The following is a 20,160-nucleotide window of genomic DNA, read 5'->3' on the forward strand; positions in this document are numbered from 1 at the left end:
TAGTCACTTTCAGCATGCGGGGCCCTGCTCTCAGGCCCAGCACAAAGCAAACATCCTCCTTCCCCTCTTATCCAGAGCACCCAGAGAAGCACATCAGTGTTTGCAACTTTAATATAAACCATGTCATATTTCCAATGACTTCAGCATATACAAGATAGAGCCTGATAAAAAAACCAAAACACACAGTTGTACCAGCACAAGGTTCCCCATAGCACGAGCATCACACGACTTTTAGAAAGACCCTTTGTTCATCCCCGTGTTGCTCTGAACCCCCCTCTCCTCCCCACAGCAACAGCACAGAACAGCTTAAAAAAAAAAAGTGGGAAGTGTCATTCAATGAATACACCAGCTTTTAAATTAAGGCAGAATAAATAACTGTTCCACATCAGTGATGGGCATTTTCAGGTGAGTGCTGGAGTCTGGAGCATGGCCACCACTCATTGTTCACTGCCCTGTGCTCATTACAGTAGTGTTGGTGTGCCTGGGGCAAGTCAAGCACATGCTGTGAAAGCAACCCTCACCCCCAAACAGAGTTCAGCTATAAAGGTATTTTTATTTTTCCAAGCAACTCAGTCTCTTTCCCCACCCCCTTTGATCTGGGATTTTCCTCCTTCACATTGGCTTCTCCGTCACAGCCTCATTGTTGCTTCAGTAGCTTGCCAATCCTGGACCAGAAAGGTAATCCACTCACTTTGAGGAGGATCAGACTGGCCTGAAAGGCCACAGTGCAGTTCAGGATTCACACATCTGCAGTTGCCTTTGGAGCAATAACTGATGAACAGTTTTTCACTCAGCCCAGAATGAGCAGCTTGAGTGACAGAATTCACTTAAAGGAAGGAAGCCACTGTTCATGGTGATGTGAAGAGTTTCCTTTTCTGTTGAGAGTTTTGAGAAAGACATTGGCCATAGCTGAGCATAACTCCACAAAAAAAAAAAAAAAAAAAAAGGTAAAATAAACCTGTCCAGTTAAAGGGACATGGCTGTTGATGTGAATGATGGCACATACCTCAACCATAAAATATAACCACAGAGTGAATACAATTCTGCCAAGCAGCACAAGACACTCAGGGAAAAAATCACAGTCAGTGCCCTGCTTTCCCTGGCAGGGAAACATTCATTTAGGGAGAAAATCCACCAAACAGCAAAAATTAAGAGCTCTTCCATCCCTGCTCGTTACTGTGTTAGTGCCATTTTCCTTAAACCATGAGGAAAGGACAGTACCAATCCTCTCAAAAGGGAAAAAAAAAAAAACACACAACAAAAAACCCACAAAAACCCATTCATTTAAAATATGGCTTGACAAAGCCTTTGTAAAACTTAAATGTCCTCTTCAGTTGGTGCATATGAAAATCCTAAAAATGCATCTGAGGCACTGGAGCTGCTGGCTGCTAGGTCAGGCGTGCGGGTGATGGAGGCAGAGATGGCTTCTTGGGTGAACTCAGGATCAAAGTGTCGCAGATCAGCTGGGCCAGCCTAAGCCAAGGAGCAGGGAGACACAATCACCGAGTGAGCAAACCCAAACCAGACCCTGTGTTCAGACAGTCCAACACAGCTGCTCTTCCAAAAGAGCCATCACCACTGCATCTGCAGGTCCCAACCCACACCTCAGAGCCCTCAGTGTCCACATGAGACATCTGAGAGGGTCCCTTCTGTAAAACAGACAGAATTACCCGCTTACCACATTGGGGTTGAATGGAGGAGTAATCCTCTTGTGATATAAATCATCCCAGTTTATTGGGCTGAAGAATACATGGTTCTTTATCTCAAGCTGTATAGAAAGCAGGAAGGAAAAAAATCAATTTTCTGCCAACACTCATTTTCCAGCACCTGGTCTCACAACTTTAAGTGGTTGACTTGAAGTTACCACTTACTCATATCCACAAATCCTTAATGCATGAGGGGCCTGGTCCAGGAATCCCCCAAAGAGAAATGACCCATCATACACTGGTGTCCTTAGCTGGCCACCACCCCTCTTCCCTTTGGAAATCCAAGTCAACCCCATGTGTCCCTTGTAGGAGGCTGAAGGGACAGACTGAGTGGGAGGGTTTTTCCAAGGCAGTGCTGTTATGAAAGAAATGCTCAGAATAGAAATTTTCCCATCCATCCTCCTTCCTGCTCATAGTGAAGGCCACCTACAAAGTCTGTTTTGGCACCCAGCCTCCTCTTCTGGTCCTTGTGGAGAAGTCCCTGAAGGATGTCACAAGCTGCCACAGTCTTGGTTCCTTGGATCTGTAGTGGCTTGTGCAGAATGTTGTCATACATCTGAGACACATCCCGGCTGTAAAAAGGAGGCTAATTTGAAAGAGAGGAGAAGCAGCCAGGTAAAACATGAGCTACCAGAAGGAGCCACACATTGCAGGGCAAAATGAGTCCTGCAGTGAGTAGATGAGGGAGACCTGCCACACCTCTGCTCAAAAGGGCAGTGGTAGGATTGGACCAGATCATTAACTCAGGATTTAGTTGTCTATAATGTACCTTGTGAACACCAGACCAACTTCACACTACAGCTTTTGCAAATCAAATTTCCACTACGTAAAGCAAGCCAGCCCATTTCCAAACTTACCAGTCCAAAGAGCATTTCATAGAGGACAGCTCCTAGGCACCACCAGTCTACTGTCCTGTCATAGGGCTGCTTCTTTAGCACCTCAGGAGCCAGATACTGGGAGTCAGAAGGAAATATTGGAGTCAAATTATAAAGGAAGGGCTTTGCCTTTCTCAGTCCCAAACCTGGCTGCAGCTCAAGTTGAGCAAATGCATTAAGAAAAACACAGATGCTTTTCCTAGTGTTATCTAATAAACTCTTGACTTGCTTTGGAGCAATGGGGTTGAGAGCCCTCAAAAAGTCCTTGCAGGCTACAAGGAGGTTCTCTTCCTCAAGTGGACTCCTACAAGAATTTGGCTCCTGCCAAAATTCAGCCAGCAATCCTATCCCACTATCAGACAGCACACCTATAAAAAAGTCCTATATTTTTTAAAAAGCTGCAGTTTTCAGCACCTGTCTGTCCAAATCAGCAAAACTACCAAGAGCCACCATCAAGGAGCAACAGGCAAGAAATTGAGCAGCCTGCAGAAGAGTTTGCCACAGAATTACCTCTGTGTACTATCAGGCTCTGTCTAGAACAGGAAAACACCAACACACACCAAAACTAGAAAACAAAGATCAAACATTCCTGCTTGGTTCATACTGTGCTATTGCATAAGTGAAACCTCGCTGAAAAAGGAGGGAAATTTCTGCCCCCTTCTGCTGAGCTTGAAGGCTGAAAGGTGTTGAGTTTACAGACCCTTTGTCAAGCTGCCTGGGGAAAGCAGCAGGACAGGTATATTACCTAGGCTGAAGTGCTACCAAAATCCCCACGCTCAGTAGGAAGCAGGCAAAAAAGCCTCCAAGAAGCCAGACTGGAAATAGATTTTTGCAAAACCCAGTTGGAGTGCACTGGAGGGAAGGCATTTCCTCCCCTCTGAGCAGTGTTTGCATTCCAGGGGGGAGCCTGGTCCCCTCCTCTGTGCAGGGCATTCTGCAGCTCCTGCATGCACCACGGACACACAGAAGAGCACGACAAAGTCCTGTGCATGCCAGTACCAGCAGGCTCCTTGTTCTGCACTGCTGGAGTCTCAAAGCAGGTAAACAATCAGCAATCCTGCTCCCAGGGACAAGGTTGTCTCCACCTCCACAGCTATTTTCACAAGCCTGGCCATTTTCAAGTGCAGGAACTCCTGCCTCAACAGCTCATTCACACTCAAAAATTGCTATGTTGTTACAGGTGGAGCTGTCTCTGCTGGATAGGGAAGGCCTTATCTGAACTCCAGCTTCAGGCTGACAACCTCAGAGAGCCTTTTTTTTTTTTTTTTTTTTTGAGGTGGCACATAAGCCCAAGACCCAGAGCACCGAGTGTCTGAAGGTTTCTAACCCCCCAGGTCTCAGCAAAACCCTAGCACATGCAGTACCTCAGGAGTGCCACAAAAGGTAGAAGTTGTCTCCTCTTGCTCCATTCCTTCTTTGCAGAGTCCAAAGTCTGTCAATACTATGTGTCCCTGAAAAAGACAAATTTTAGGTTGTCCCACTCTTTATGGAGAGGGGACAGGATTTCCAAGTATTTTGCCTATGCATTACATCTCGTATGAGTTTTGGTTCCCACTGCTCATCTGCATCCCCTCACTCCCATTATGTTCATCCTATAGTACAGATACTGGAGCCTATAGAAAAAATAATGTATAGCTTTCTTTTTATTTGTCTACAGCTAGATAGCCATGAAGAGCTCCAGCACTGCTGGGATTTTCTGCTGCTTTATCCCAGAGCCAATCTATGTAACAGTCACCACCAGAGCTGCAGCAGTGACCTTCTTCACCACCCTGATCTCTCCCCACAGGTCAGGTCCCAGCTTCTGGGAATGAGCCCCAAAACCATGCAGTTCTTCAGAGGGCAAGCCCACTCATCCCTCCAGGATCTGCACAGAAGTGCAGTGGGGCAGGCAGACAAAATCCATGCCATGCCATCAGCTATAGTCCAGCTTGCAAAGCCACAGTCCTCTGCTTGTGGTCCTGGTGTTTCTAAAGCCAGCAGGAAGCCAGCCCAAGCTGTGAAAATACCTGGCAATCCAGGAGGATGTTCTCAGGCTTTAAGTCCCTGCAAGACAAAGTGCTGTTTGAGCAGATTTGGCCAGATATTTAGAAAACATGGATGTGAAACAGCATCAGCTAAGAACAGGAGCTAACAAAGCCTCCCAAACCAGATCACCAAGACCTTCCCAAATTGCAGACTTCCATCATTATACATACATGCAAACATAAATAGGCTGCTTTCACAGAGGATCAGGCGACAGCCTGCATTTCCATGCATAAATTATTACTGAGAGATGATTTCTTACTTATCGAGCCAGGTTTATTTTATGTTTTTAAACTTAATACTCTCAGACTGATACTGGGAAGGGGAAATATCGATTCTCGAGGTCAAGATTGAAGGCACTTGAGATGGTATTTCCTGTTTGGACTCAGGTGTTTATTATTTCTTATCTATGTTACATTCTCACTACCGTGAGTTTGGCAGCTTTTTCATTAGCAAGGCACAAAATGGCTAACTAACTCTTGTAACAAGGTCTTTTAAAACTAAACTGTCCAATTAAGAAAGGACACCTAGATTATTTTCCCCTTTAACCCAAAACTGATCCCTCAAAGCCAGCAATGCAGACTTTTCTGTCCAATTACAAAACATCACCCAAACCCATGAAGAAGAAGGTGAAGAAGAACAACCTGCCTCCGCCCTAAAACCTCCATCTTGCTTCATATTTATTTCTATATTCTAAAACCCCAAAATGTAAGTTTTCCACCCTGTGATATTACAGACTTCTAACCAACTACACACCCGTAATCCCAGTGCTATTATTCCATTTTCAAAGCCTGTTCCATGACCTCAGGTCAGTCAAATGCAGTGTTCTCTTGTGGGTCTGTGCCTTTAAGCACAGAAAGTTTAAAATTCTCAGCATCCAGGATTCCAACAGGAAAAGAACGGTTTATTGCCTGTCAGGTCCTGTGCAGGCCCTCTTGCAGGGGAAAGTGCCAGCAGCAGAGTCTTGTCTGGGGTAAGACATTCTCCAGCTACTCCAGTCCTGCATTTCACTTCCCCAGTGAATCCCTTTCCTTCCCAACACTGCACCCCCTGCCTGGGCAGGCTTGGTGCCCCTGCCTTACCTGTAGATGATGTTTAGGGAATGCAGGTAGCCAACAGCACTGGCCACTTCTGCAGCGTAGAATCGGGCCCGGGGCTCACGGAAACAGCGCTCCCTTTGCAGGTGGAAGAAGAGCTACAGGAAGGTGAGAGGGTTAATCATGTCTCTAAAAAAAAAAAATGAAGGCTAATCTGGAGCAAGACTGAAAGCCAGCTATATAAGTCAAAAGTGATTTGCAGCAGGTAGCACATTAACAGCATGAAATGAGCCCAAGCCAAGTGAATTTAAGCAATCCAAACACTTCTCTAAAAATTGTTTCATTTCTCCTCCTCATTCACAAAAATTAATAATTAATTCTCAAACCACCCATCATCTGCTGACCTGGTTAAGCTCCTAGCTTACTACAACCCACAGGCTGATTACAGTGGTAGTATGGCCATGAGAGGTAATACGTGCAGAGAGCTGAACATGTAAAAATCCCCAAAATGAACTCAATTCAGGCAAGATATCCACCTTAACAATATCTCCCAGCCATTTTCAGATAGCACAGAAAGACAGCTGAGAAAAGTAAGCTTGTACAGGACAGAAAAAGTCTAGAAAGTTGCAACGGCATCACCCCTAGACATGGATCCAGAGTTGGCACACAAGGGGGCTTCCCTAAAGTTCACCAACACCAGTATTTCCCATATTCTCCATAGGATTTTAAAATGCCCCAATACTGCTTTTCTCAGTACCTTTACTTTGTGAATCATCTGACTCAAGTAATAGCCAGCAAGATCTTGACTCAATTTACAGGTGAGATACCCTGCCAGGTATTCCTGGCTGCTCCTTGCCAGCAGTAAAAACATTATCCCTCAACATCATTATCTTCTGACAAGAAATAGTTTTAAATAAAGCAGCATGTTTGTGAAGGACCAAAAAGGATTAAAACAAAGCCTGTAAGTGCACTCACCTCTCCTCCATTTACATAGTCAAGCACAAAGTAAAGCTTCTCCGAGGTCTGGAAGGAGTAGTGGAGTCCCACAAGGAAGGGGTGCTTGACATTTTTCAGGAGCACGTTTCGTTCTGCCATTATGTGGTTTTGCTATCAAATAGCAGATAACACATTAAGGTTTCAGGCAAAGATCCAGCCCAGCCTGCCCTAAGGGCTCACTGATGCTTTCAAAGCAGGTAGAAGCTGGGAGCCCATGAGGGTCATTTCCAGTCCCAAAAAGAGAACCACTCCCTCCTATCTGACCTAATTAATCTCTGTTCTTTTGTTCTCATGGCTCAGGCAAATCCATGTTTAACATATGAATTACCTGTCTGAATGCCAGGTACCCCAATTGCATTACCCAGAGAGCCCATACACCGACCACAATTTCCAGAATAGCCCAGGAGAGCAGACATACCTCCTTTTTCTTGAGGATGGTTTTCTTATGCAAGACTTTCACTGCATAAAAAGTCCCATCACACTTGCGTTTGGCCAGGAGAACCTGCAACAGAAGGTTCTCTGTCACAGCTGTCTCACCTTGGTCAGGGTTTCCTCATTAGCTCAACACTCTTATGAGTGATTATACACAGAAAACTACTTCAGAGGGCCTGTACAGCTACAGGGTTTCAAAGAGCAAGCTCCAGCCCTCTCAATTTCCAGCACTTTTTCATTGCCAGAAGAAAAGCACTCAGTATCTCCACATATATCCCCTAGACACCCAATAGAAAATCGTTTTGGAGCATATGGGGCCAGTCCCATTTAAAGTGAATCCTGCCTGTCTCCAAGGTTTCTCTGGAGATCTTTTGCTGAACAAGTTTGAAACTTATTTTGAATCAAGCACTGCTCTTTACCACCACCCTGAGCATAAAACACCTCACTCCTCAAACCTTAGAGAAGTTGAATGCCCTTAAAGTTAGAATGGACTATTAGTAACAGTATCTGAGGTCTTATTTAATCTCAGTCCCACTCAGGGCAAACACCTCAGGAGAGGTGCAAGCAAAGGACACAGCCAGAAGCTCCTTCAGCAACGCATTTTCCTTCCAAGCTGCCTCCAACCACCTGCACAACCCCACTTACTTTTCCAAAGCTTCCTTTGCCAATAACCTTCAGGAAGTCAAAGTCTGTTGGCTTGGCACTGTTGGGCAAGAATGAAACAAGTTAATGTTTCTGGGAGAGAAACACGCAACAGTAACACCACCATCAAAGCAGAGTTCCTGCTTGGAAAAACGAGTGTTTGTGAAAGGGATTAAAGGGCACTGGTGGGTGACCCTCACTCCCAGGCGGCTCAGGATTCACACTGTGTGGGTCAGTGTGCCCTGCAGAGCACGAGCAACCCCTCAGCAGCCCAGGGCCTGAAGGCAGCAGCAGTGACAGCACCTGTAAGGACTAAGTGATGCCTTTAGAAGGGACACAGTTTATCCCTGTTTCTAGAGAAAGATAGCCAGGAAGCCAGCAGTGACAAGGAAGACCTTCCCTTACTACCTCTCAAAAGCAAAGGGACAGGGGGCTACAGATGTGGCCAGGACAGGATGATTATAATGAGTACCAGCTGCAACTTAGTCTTGGAAGCTTGGGTGGCACATGTGGTGTTAAAGGCCAAGAAATGTAACTGTCCAGACTCCTGCAGACACCACTCTGTGACACACAGGGACCATCTGCATCTCCCTACTAAATCTCTTCATACTCCACACCCTACCTGGCTTTGCAGGGAGCTTACTTGGGGTTAGCAGAAGGTCCGAGGTTGATGTTGTCAGTTGGTGTTGAAGGCTAGAGAAGATAACAAGAATTTTAGTCACAAGGTCTATGCTGCAGGTTGAATTTTCCCTTCCTCAACTCAACATCCCTCCCACAGAGCCATTGATAAACACCCAGCAGCAAGAGACCCAACGAATGCTTCAGCAAACATTTAAGGTCTCCTTAGATGGCCTTGTGCACACACAGCACCACAGAGCTGCAGCCTCTCTCTTCCCAAAGTCAAGGGGATACATACACACACACATGCTCTTCCTCCTGTTCCCTAGGAATCTTACTGTCCCCAGACTCTGGGAACACCATGCCTTGTCCAAAAGGGCCTCCCTGCTGTTTTTCCCCACCCAGCATCACCCACAGGACAGGGCAGCAGTAACACCTGCTCTCCCAGCAGGCCAACACAGGCTCTCTCCTTGCTTTTCCTCTAAAGGCACCAGCCCCCTTTGTCCCAAAGGTGAGGATTTGCTTGTTCAGAGCCATGATCTCACCTGGGTGCTTTTGTCTGGGCTCCGGGAACGATCCATTAAAAAAACAACTCGCTCAGCACTTGGGAAAAGAAGAGGAAGTCAGTGTTGGATACAAAATCTGAGAAACAGCTTCACACCATTAACTTGCCAGGGAGTAGTGCAAACCCCAGAGTGTGCATCCCTTCCATCATAGGATGGCTCAGCTGAGCTCCCCAGCACTGCTACCCCCAAAGGATGGGGTACCTGCACTCTGGGGGAGGCAGGGAATGGTTTGTGCTGACAGGAGATTAGGGAAGCAGGGCTCCTGGGTGAACAAGCTTATCTAATATTGGCCCCTGACTCAGAAACTGCACAAGCACAGGAGGGCCAGCACAGCCCCAGCTGCAACACAGCACCAGGCCAGGTGCAGTCACAGACCCCTGTCCAGGCAGATGCAGCCCCCTCCCCACTGCACAGGGATGCTGCAGCTCAGTGAGTACCCCCACAGGGCAGCCAGGAGAGTCCAGCCACCACGGTCCATGGGGCTGGCAGCAGCCAGAGGCCACTCCCCACGCCAGGTCAGACCAGGGCAGCTCAGGGACGTTGACATTGCAGGGAAGAGAAGCTGCCATGGCAGCCAGGGCAGGCTTGGTAAGCAGAGGCATTAAAGACCTCTTGTCTGCCTGTTGCAGCTTTTGCTGGGGCTGGAGAAGCCAGACTTGAACACTCATTGGTTCAGATCCATCCTGCCTGAGCATCACTGGGGATGGGTGAGCCATGCCTCAGGGGAGGAATCCCCTGAGGTTTCAAGGTTTCATGGTTTCAAGGTTTCCCCTGTGCTCTTTGCAGAAGCCAGAATTAAGATGATAACACAAATAAAACAGCTCTGCTCCCTTCTCCCCTGCCCCAGAGAGCTTAGACCCGCCCCAAGCCCCACCACACTGTGTCAAGGCTTTGAAGGCTTTCATCCCCACAGCCACCCTCTGCCCCATCCCTCCCAAAAAGGGGACCCAAAGACCCCCCCAGCCTCTCCACATCTCACCTGTGGGTGCTCCCACTCTCTGTCCCCACACACCACGAGGCACAGACCCCCAGCCATCCCAAAGAAACCCCTCCTGCACAGCCAAGCTGGGCATGGCAGGAGCTGCCGGGCAGCAGCGGATGCTGGCAGCTGTATCAGGGACTGCCCACATCTGCCCGGTGCCAGCCAGCTCCATCCACCACCCAGCCAGCACAGGGGTTATCAGCTGAGCTGTTAAAGGGCTCCCATCCCACTGGGAGGGGTTCATACTCACTATGAGCAGAGCCTGGAGCCAGAGGCCTTGATGGTTTGTTCTATCCTCTCCCGGCCGTGCTTGATGAGTTCTGTGACAAAGTTGGAGCACCGAAGCCGATTAGCTGGCAGCGTGATCACAAGTGCACAGAGGCACATTTGTTCTTCACTGACCTTGCTCTTCTCTCCACAGCCGGCCTCCTCCCCCTTCCACTCACATACCAAAATAACCAGGAAATTATAGGAACCAGGACATCTTCCCTCCCAGCCTCACCAGGAGCCCTCAATAGCTCACAGGACAGCGATGAGTGTCACAAAACAGACACCCTCTCTGGTGGCCAACAGGACTCGGACTGAAGCACCACTGTCAAACCTTCCTGAGCCACCCCTCTGTCCCCAGGGGGGACAAGGAGAGTGCTTACAAGGATGAGGTTGTACTGGGATACGTCACACACTTGGCACATCCACTGTCCCTTCCATTCAGGACTCTGCGAGTAATTAGGGACGTGAATGAAACCTTTCAGGCCCTGCAGGAGGTAAGCCAGCACACACACATCACAGCAGTGACTTGCCCAAGGACACATAGCCAGTGCCAGAAGCTGGGATTCCCACCATGGAGCATCCCTGCTGCTCAGCTGTGCAGGCAGTTGCCACCACTCATCATCATCATCATCACCTCTCCCTTCACAGAGAGGAAGCCCTGAGCCTGCTCCCTGCTGCACAGGCTGAGCCAGAAGGAAGTCCAAGGAGTGCAGCCTGTACAGAGGAGTTCCTTGTTTTGCTTAGGAGTAGATAGCAAAATTATTTCGAGACTCAGTTTTACTCCTCAGTTCTGCCACTGAAGGGAAAGCAAGAATCAAAACATTCACAGAAATATGTTTCCCTCTCCATCTAAAAAGAAGGGGCTTCATAAACACAAGCAAGCTGTCATCCTGGACTAGCTCTTCTACAGACCAAGGAATGGACAGCACCAACTGCCAGAGCCCATCTCCCTGGGCAAGGATTTTGTAGGACAATGAGTTTTGAGGCAAGTGAGCCCATAACAGAGCCCTTCTTGCATGCATCTTTGGATCTGCCAGGCAGGAGGTCCTGTGAGCTCCTGAGAGCCCCTGAACTGGTCACATCAGCAGATCTGGGGGCAGCTCTGATGAGCAGCCAAAAAACTAAGCTGTTAGTTTAGAGTTTTGGAATGGGTAAGAAAGGCAAAGGAGGAATTTAAAGCAAAGCCCACAAACCATGAACAGGGAGAACTTACAACATCAGGCTGGTCTGAGCCCCTAACCTTGTCCACACTTTCCCCTGCAGCAAGTCCAAGATCCTGTCCCAGCTGGCAGCCACCAGCAGGGACAGCACCCAGACAGATCAAGCCCCATCTCCTCCCACTGGGCATAGTCCTTTCCCTGACAGCCTGGCTCTCCCAGGTGTGCTGAAGGTCATCCAACACCTGCCTCAGGGCCGTGTCTGCCTCACAGGCTGGGCAGATTTATGGCCACAGCAGAAGGACATCACTGCTGCTGTCTCTGGGCAGACAACACTTCCTGAGGGATCCAGGCCTGGTAGGAGGCTGGCACAGGGCACACAGGTGTGTGTGGACAAGCCCCAGGCTGCACATGGCAGTGGGGAGAGGAGTGAAGGTTCCCACCCCTGCTCAGGAGCCTCTTGCCAGGGCAACCCATTCAAACACCTCACTTCTGCTCGCTACCTGCAGCTCCATTGGGTGATACAGCCCATTTTCTCCAAATCTGAAGCCCCACAAGTGTGGGTTTGGCCTCAGGGCCAGCTTGCTGCCTCTGTTCTGATCCCAGACTCGGGGGAAATAGTGACTCAGGCACAGAGGGAGATATCACAGCTTGGGCATCTTGGAGAGCACATGGGCAAGCCATGGAAACACATCCACGTCCCTTGGAGGTATTTACAGGATGCAGGACAAGTTCCTGACTCGTTCCAAGGGGCTTGGACAAGCCTATTTTAGCAACCTGTAGCTAGGCAGGAGCCCCTTCCTGCCTGGCAGCCCATTCATGCCTCCCTCCACCAGCCTTGTTCTGCTCCACTGCCTCTTTGCTGGAAGTGAAGCCACTCAACAAGTCCCTGCTGACCAAGGGCAGCCTTTTCCAACACAGCTTTTTCATTAAAGGGACTTGCTCTGAGGTTAAAGTCTCTGGCACTGAAGTACCATACCCATTTGTAGGATGTGTATATCCCCATCCCACATCACTTCCTATTCAAGTTCCATGCCACCTTCCCCAGCACAAGTCCACCCTCAAAACCAGGTTAGTTTGTGGTTTAAATCTCACAAACAGTCAAGCAGGCTTTTCCTTATCACTAACAAACCCTACTCCCCCTAAAGCACAAAGATTTCCTGAACGCACCCGCTGAACAACAGAACCAGAAATAGGTCACGAAGATACGCTGGAATCTTGGTTATCCATGCCCGGCTGCATCCCTCCTCGTGCCTGCTGGTGCAGCACAGATGCTCCAGGCACAGCCAGGGCCACACAGAACACTGGCAAGCAAGCCTAGGAATTCGCCAGTGTCATGGGACTACTACACATCAGGAACACAGACCCCTGCACCCCACTCCTCCCTCCTCAAACACCTTTTCACCCCAACTCCCAGCCACAGGCACCCCCCAGGCAGGAAGCACCCGCTCACACAACAGAAAGCTGCTACTTCCAAGTTGGAGCAGTTACTGCAGGTACATGTCCCCCCACCACACATCCCTCAGTAACATACGTTTGCTTCCCAGCACAGCACGAGCAGCTCCCTGTTCCTCGCACAGTTCTGGCAGTGGTGACCCACATTCCCATGCCAGCCCAGCGTTATTTGCTACAAACACATTACTAATGCAACGCGTACCTCGCACGGAGACACAACCTCACAGACTCGTCATCTGCGGGCTGCTCCCACCTCCTCCCTGATGTCACCGCTCTCCTTCCCTGCCTAACCTACATTGCAAACCCCTCCGAGCCAGTCCCTCATCCCCTCCTGCTCTGGGAAGGGCTGGCTGCCAGCCTGGAGAGGCCTGGCAGGGCAGTGGCTGGGACAGCAGATGATGCTGTGGAGGAAGCTCAGAGTTTGGAGGGGCAGGGGTGAGGGAAAGGCACCCAAGGCAGCCCACAGCTTTCACCCAGCACAGGGGCTGCTCACAGCGTAAGGGGGAGATGCCCCAGTTTCAGCTCAGAGAGGAGCAGGGAGGGAGGGAAGGAGGATTCCTGCAAACATGTGCTTTTACTGGAGAGAGAAGAAAAGGCTCAAGTTTTCCCCTGCTGCAGAGCTAAGAGATAGCTGCAAGCTAGTACTGAGCTCCACTTTCATCCCCTTTGAGACACTACAGCAAGTCCAGGAAGAGGTTAGGAAAGACTTTAAAGAACTTCTGCATTTCAGGAAGCTTTCTTAGCCACCCTCTGGAGAGCTCCTGGCTTGTCACATTTTCTCCTGTAGACCTGTTCCCTACACCCCAGGGACACTGCAAAACAGAGAAGGAACCCAGCCAAGCAGCCCTGGCTCAGGGCAAGCTGGAGACAGCCAATCCTCAAAATTTTAGAGAAAAGCTACATGCAGAACTTAAAGAAAACAGCAGGTGGCTAAAGCTTGAAGCACTTTGCAAAAAAATAATTCTATGAAAACAAGTCATCAAACATACCTGGGAGCACATCCCCCAGAGGCTGAGTCCTGAAGCACGGGAAGCAGTCCACAACCACTGAGCACAGAGACCTCTCACTGCCCACACTTCCCATCCCTGCACCAGCCCACTCTGCCTGCCCTGTTAGGCCAGGAGCCCAAAGCTCCTTCCTGAAACCCAGAGGAGAAGAGCTTTGTTTCCTGCAGCAGCTCATTTAGCCCCTAAACACAACCACCCCCAGCTCCTCAGAATGACCATACCACTGCTGGTGCCTCACTGCAGCACTTTAAAGAGAGCAGGAAAAGCTGACCAGCTGCAAAAGATGAAGAAACACCTGCTGGCTGTACCCAAGGAGTGAGAATTTAGGTGGGAGGGAGAGCTTTGGGTGGGGAGGAAGAGGTGCAGGTGGTGTGTAGAAGAAAATTACAGCCTGGCAGGCAGTTCAGATGTTCTGAATAATTTTTTACAAGTCAGCTGTAAATTCGTCTGCTGTCCAGTGGTTTGGAGGAAGGTCAAACTGGCATTTGGTTCAGGTCAAAGACTGAAGAAGCTGATTTTTACAGTGCCCTTGGGACCCTGGAGGGCTGCAACCAGGGCAGCCAGGCTGGTGCTTTGCAGCACTACTAACTGCAAACATAAACACATGGGGAGCCTAGTGATTTGAGAGGCCAGAGACTGAGCTCTGTGCAAAAGGAGACCCGGGAGAAGGGCTGATGTCTTTTCTCTCTTCAGCAAATATAAAGCAGTAGCTTTTTGCTTCCATTGTAGTTTCCTATTAAAATCTCCCTGTGTGCAGCTGCAGCAGCAGGAAAGCAGCTTCTAGAGCAATTTCAGGGCTTGGTGCAAGGAGGTAAATCCAGGCTGTGGCAGCATTCCCTGTGGGAAGCAGAAAGGCTGGCCACCATGGGATGGGTCCCTCACCCAGACTGCAGGGGGAAATCATCGGGAACATCTGATGTGCTTGGTGCCATGTATACTGAGGGAGGGGGAGCAGCATTTTGCTTGAAATATTACCTTCTTTCAGGTCAAAAGCTGATGTTTTGCTCAGCAAATATTCTCAAACTATCAGCATTAACATCTTTTAAGAGTATCCCTTGTTTTTATTTTCTCCAGCTTTGCCTCCACTTGCGTTGAAATGGTCAAATTTCAGACCAATTTTATCAGCTAGCTTACATTTTCTGGTCAGTGCCTTCTACTTTTGTTTCTTTAATGAAAATCTCAGTGTTATCAATAAAATCTACTTGATTTTAATTTCCGTGGAAAAAGACATCTTTAATTAAAAACCCACTTTCTATCTAAAGAAGAGAAAGCAGGAGGATCCTGTAAGGAAAATTTTAACAGCTAAAATGCTTAAAACACCTAATCTGATGACAGCTAGTGATGGATGAAGTGATGTAGGGTTTTGTCCATCCTACCCCCTCTGTGAGGACCACTGACCCTCCAGGGCTGGGTGTCACTCAGGGCCGGGTGTGCAAGGCAAAGCTGCCACCTCTGTGTGTGTCCCATGGGAGCCAGGCTCCCTGCAGCCCTTGCTGGGCAGGCTGAGCCCGGCTGGAGCCCACCAGGAAGGCTCTGCAGCCCATCACTAGTGGGACACCTCCACGGGGAAGCCTTCTCCATGCCCTCACCATGCCCAGGGCTCAGTGGCACCGTGCCACCCAGCAGCATTACCCTTTGTCTTGCCCAGGGCAGTGGAAGAGGGCTCCATCCAGGCCACGAACATAAGCCAGCCAGAATAATCTCCTCTCCTTGCAGCTGGGGCAGGAATTCAGCTGCTGGCTCCGGGTGTCCTCGGGAAGCAGAGCACGCAGATGTTCCTCTGCCTGCAAAGGTGAAGGGCACAGGAGTAAGAGCAGAGACAAGTCCTTGGGTGCAGCACTGGCTACCTGTCAGCCAGGCATGGCTCTGGGACACGGCGACAGCACCCACCCAGCATTCAGGCTGGTGGAGATTACTGGAGGGCTCTGCCATCACCCCACTGACAAAGCACTTTGGGACTGGTAGACAGAGGGAATGGAAGAGAGCTGAGAGGTTTGGCTCCTGTAACGGAAGAAATTTACCCAAAACCTGTTAAATACATGTATTTCTGCTGTCAGGAAAGGATTTGGAGTTCAGATGCTTTTGAGGAGCTGAAACCCAGTTCAACCTACTGTACCCAGGGCGACTGCCCTGCCATCGGTGGCTCCCTGGCACAGTAGCAAACATTCCCTGGAAGCACAGGGACACATGGCCCACTGGTGAATCCCCAGTGTAGGGCAGGTCCTCATCAGAAATGCAACATCAGACACCACCAGACACCTGGGGCAGCTGCAAAGGGCTCTGCCTGTGGAGCCCTGTGACTGTCCCTGGAGAGGGGACCAGGGTGAGCAGTTGTCACCATGATGACATGAGTGGGACAGGCAGGTGTGAGCAGGGCTGCCCTCCTGCCCTCCCCATGTGTAAGAGGTGAGGCTTTGCCCTTGCCCTGTGCTGTGTGCCCACAGCCAGTCCCCCCACTGCAGCAGCTCTTGTCCCTCACCCATCACTGCCCGTGCTCGTGCCCGTGGCAGGACACGTCAGCCCCACACTGAAGGGACTCCTGGGTGTGGGAGCACTTGCAGGGCACACACATCACACAGGCACGTGTCCCTGCAGGTGCCAGCAGGGTGACCATGCCCCCTAGCAGCAGCACTGACCTTGGCCCATTCCCCTGCCCAGAACTCACACGCTCCTGAACAAAATTAAACAATTCTGGTGGAGCTGGGGAGCTGCTGATGTCAGGGCTGGCTTTTACCAGCATTGCTGTTCTTCTGTGCCTGGCTGCTGTTTCCCTGCCCTCCAGAGAACCCATCTGTGCCAGGAAAACCTCTGGCTGGACCTGAGTTCAAAGGTGAGGAGCAGATCTTGGGCAATTTAACCCCTTCTGTGCACACCTTGTGTCTGGCCCTGGACAGACCATGGAGGGAACAAACTCTGGCCACAGAGAGGGATTTTTTTCAACTGGATTGGCACAGCTCAGAGCCTCCAGGCATTGCCTATTCTTGGAAACATCTTCTTTCCTCCCAAGGGAGGGAAGCTGCCGTTCTCTTCCCCAAGCCTTATAAGGGGTCAAGGGCTGCATGGTCCTTCTGTGGCTGAGTTGGTTCCCTCCAGGAAGGACCATCCCAGCAAAGCCACGTTTGCAGCTTCACCAGGACAGGGCACATCCACTGGAAACAACAGGTCCAGCCCATTGTCTTTACACAGAGAAGTACCCCCCCCCTCTCTCTCTTACAATATTTTATATGCTATTTTACAGGGGAAGATAATCCTAATCTCCCTGTCTAGCAATATCCATAACCATAATCCTAAAACTGTCACTGAAGCAAAACCACACAGTCCTGAGCAATTGGAATTGCAGGGAAAGTCCAGATAAGGCTGAAACAAATACTACTCTAGAGAGCACAAAGCAGGAGTCCATGGATCTGCAGTGAAAGGTGACCTAAAATATTTGGCTACTCAGTTATCTCTGCTGGGTAAGAGCTAAAATGGGACAGGATTAGGATAGGACAGGACAGGACAGGACAGGACAGGATAGGATAGGATAGGATAGGGTGGGATGTTCTTTAAAAGCTCAGAGGCTATTTGTTCCTTTTAGGAGGATTAATGAAAGAATAAATAGATTATTGGTGACCATTTCAGCACTTTAAAATTTTTTTTTCTCCTCCACATTTTTCTTTTAGCTTCAAAAAATCAGGCCTCTGCCTGAGGCTTTGCCTTTGATTTTGCCAAGGAATCCCACATAAGTGCTGGGATATTTTCCCATGTTTTGGAAAAAGGAGACAAGAGGAGGCCACTGGGGATCAGGTTTTTTATTCCAAAGGACAGCTAATGCAAGGTAGAGCAATTCTTGCCACTTTTTGTGCCTCTGTTTCTGTAAATATGAACGTGGCAGAATCTTACTGATCTCTTGTAAAGCCTTTACATTTTCCGTGGAATAAATTCCTGAGGTTATTATTGCCATTAAATTAAGTGGCTGGGACCTTTTTTGCTCCCAAGTGCTTTTCAAGAGTAAGCACACTCTCAGTGAATAAATAACACACCATTGGAAGCAGTCTGACTGTAAGTGACCCTTCCTGGCCAGCCTTGTCCTTGCAAAAGGCTCAACTGTCCTTGCTGCTTGCTTTTCTCCTTCCCAGCAGCACTTCAGGACACATTACAGCCTGTGCTTGAGGGCCTTTAAAAAAACAACAACAACAAAAAACAACCACAAACCCAAAGAAACCACAAAACCCAAACCCTGTTTTTTGGGGTGAATACCTCTTTTCTCCTGTAGCACAGGTCAGTGTGACACAGGGCCACCACCCCTAGGTCAAGCCCCAGATGTGCTCAGCCCGGTGGGGACAAGGGCAGAGAGGCAGTTTCCTGGCTGGATTGAGCAGGGCTTAGCAGCTCAGAAGTGGCTCTGAGAGCTGCCCTGCCCAAAGCCAGGCCCCTGGCTGCTGGCACAGCACTGGCTCCATCAGGAGCAGCTGTGGGTGCAGTGTCCCTGGGAATGCCTCCCCTCTGCCTGCTCCAGCCCTGAGAGCTGCCAGCTCCAGCTCCGCTGCATGGGATCCACGTTTTCAACCCTTTGCATCCACATGCAAATCCTGGGAAGCAATGGAGCTGGCACAGGCAGAGATTGTCTCCAGCAGAGTTCTACACACTGCATCCAGTGAGCAGCCCAGCCCAAGCTGGGCTCGAGGCATTGCCAGGACCTGTGAGCCCTTGTGCAAGAGCACCAGAGCCGTCCTAAAATCTGCCAAGCCCAGCTCTGTTCCCCTGCTCTGGAACTGAGCAGGAACAGCCTCCCCCAGACAGAGAGAGGTTTGGGAATGTTCTGTTAGAAGGCTGCTGGACACCTCTGAGCTTCACCAGGCCCATCCTCAGAGACTCTCACAGCCCAGGAGACCACAGCCAACTCAACCTGAAATTTCTGGTGTAATCTTCACCCTTCTGGTGCTGGCTGCAAATCCCAGTGGGGCCCAAGGCTCCTTTTGATGTGTGGGTGGCCCAGGACCATGGGGACACACAGGTGGTCTCTGCTGATCTGCCAGCTCCTGAAATTACCCAGATCAGGATCATTCATGGGTGCTGCCCACAGGAGCTCACCCAGCTGAGCTGCTGTGGGGCTGCAGGGACAAGCAGGGTGAAGGAAGTTCCTTTGATGGAAGTTTCCTGGGGGAGGCAGATCTAATGCCAGAAATTTCCCCAGCTAGTTTGCAGAGGCAGCAAGGAGGCTGCTCATCTCCTCTCTGGACTTCTCCACTTCTGGGAGAAGAAGTTCCAGAACCCTGCTGCTGGAACTCAACCCCCTCCACTTCCAGCTGCTGGCCCTGGGGAGCAGCTCTTCCACAGGCCAGCCAGGTTCCTGGCAGCAAGGGATGAGTCCTTCACAAAACCCTCTGCTGCTCCCAAAGGGCTTCAGGAAGTCATTAACAGAAGGGAAAGTCTCAATCATCCCAGAGAAAGCAAAGGGGCATTACCTGCAGACAGGGCTCCTGGGATCCGGCAGCAGGGCTGGCGGGCACTGCCACACTCGCCGTGGGAAGCAGCTTGTGCCTCTCTCCCTCCCGTTGTTTTTATTTTGGCAATGCAGTCTGAAGGTCGAAGAAAAAGTCCGAAGGAGTGGCTTATGGCAGGCAGTAAATTATTACCCTGGACTGCTCTCCGAGGGGACCAAGGCACAGGGAGCTGGGGTGGGAGAGGAAAATCCCTCCTTGGGGGGATTAGAGGGCAGCTCGCTGGCAGGGAAGTGCAAAGGGTCAGAACAAAGTGCTCTGTTTGCCGGAGGCTGTGCTGGGTCACATGCCGGGTCCCAGCAGAGGTAATGAGGCATGGGTCACCTCCCAAACTCCAGCAAGACCTCCTGGCTGTGGACATGACCTATTGCCAATCCCCCAGCAACCCACAGACCTTGCCAGACAGGAAGGAGCTGGTGAGATGGAGTCTTGCCCTCTGGCAACACTGAGGGGCAAGAAATCCATGCCTGATCTCTGCAGGTGTGACAGTCCTACAATCTCCCTTCTGCCCCCTGTGTGTGCCCTGCTCTGTGGATCCTGGGCCACTCATACAGAGGAAGATCCATTTGAGAATCCAAGGAGGACCTGTGGACACATCAGAACTGAGCCCAGAGGAGCACTCTTAGAGCCAAAATCTGCTGCCCACCATGTTCTCCCCAATTTGCTCCATTCCTCTCACTTCCCCTCTGCAGGAGCCCAGGACCAGCGGTCACACATCCCTGTGTGGGGGCCCAAAAAGAGTCTGACAGGTGAGTGTGTTGGTGGAGTCACTGGTGGAGCCTCCACCTCCTCACCTGAAACACAAACTCCAAAAATGTACAAAATCAATTGACGGAGAGCATTGATGCCACTGTCAAAATAAGCATTTTCTGAAATAGCCTGGAATATGTGCTATGGAGTATCCAAACTTCA

General features: G+C 50.0%; 1 protein-coding gene across 4 annotated transcripts; it reads right to left on the minus strand.

Annotated features, from left to right (window-relative positions):
• Nucleotides 1-95: 95 nt before the first annotated feature.
• SGK2 (serum/glucocorticoid regulated kinase 2) lies at nt 96-19,624 on the minus strand. Of its 4 annotated transcripts, XM_068207499.1 has the most exons (15): nt 19,213-19,345; nt 15,398-15,549; nt 10,127-10,196; nt 8,874-8,931; nt 8,354-8,403; nt 7,714-7,771; nt 7,055-7,138; nt 6,616-6,747; nt 5,686-5,798; nt 4,588-4,624; nt 3,946-4,032; nt 2,564-2,659; nt 2,137-2,292; nt 1,679-1,768; nt 96-1,473 (listed from the first exon to the last, which is right to left on the minus strand). In XM_068207499.1, exons 2-15 carry the CDS (start codon nt 15,447-15,449, stop codon nt 1,318-1,320), a joined length of 1,239 nt encoding a protein of 412 aa, XP_068063600.1. In that variant the 5' UTR covers nt 15,450-15,549; nt 19,213-19,345; the 3' UTR covers nt 96-1,317. The 4 variants fall into 4 exon arrangements, with proteins under 4 accessions (XP_068063600.1, XP_068063598.1, XP_068063599.1 ...); XM_068207497.1 differs by lacking the exon at nt 15,398-15,549 and having other exon boundaries at nt 19,213-19,624; XM_068207498.1 differs by lacking the exons at nt 15,398-15,549; nt 19,213-19,345 and adding an exon at nt 13,748-14,056.
• Nucleotides 19,625-20,160: the final 536 nt, after the last annotated feature.

Source organism: Anomalospiza imberbis, chromosome 17 (assembly GCF_031753505.1).
Source record: "Anomalospiza imberbis isolate Cuckoo-Finch-1a 21T00152 chromosome 17, ASM3175350v1, whole genome shotgun sequence".
Classification (NCBI taxonomy): Eukaryota; Metazoa; Chordata; class Aves; order Passeriformes; family Viduidae; genus Anomalospiza; species Anomalospiza imberbis.

Bases quoted from the DNA above. Each gene is read 5' to 3' on its own strand.
- SGK2 (XM_068207497.1), bottom strand. From the start codon at position 19,609: ATGTCCACAGCCAGGAGGTCTTGCTGGAGTTTGGGAGGTGACCCATGC. The intron at 6,748-7,054 runs GTATGTCTGCTC...GCTATTTGATAG, and splicing joins CCATCCTCAAGAAAAAGGAG to CAAAACCACATAATGGCAGA. The intron at 5,799-6,615 runs GTGAGTGCACTT...ACCTTCCTGTAG, and splicing joins ACTATGTAAATGGAGGAGAG to CTCTTCTTCCACCTGCAAAG.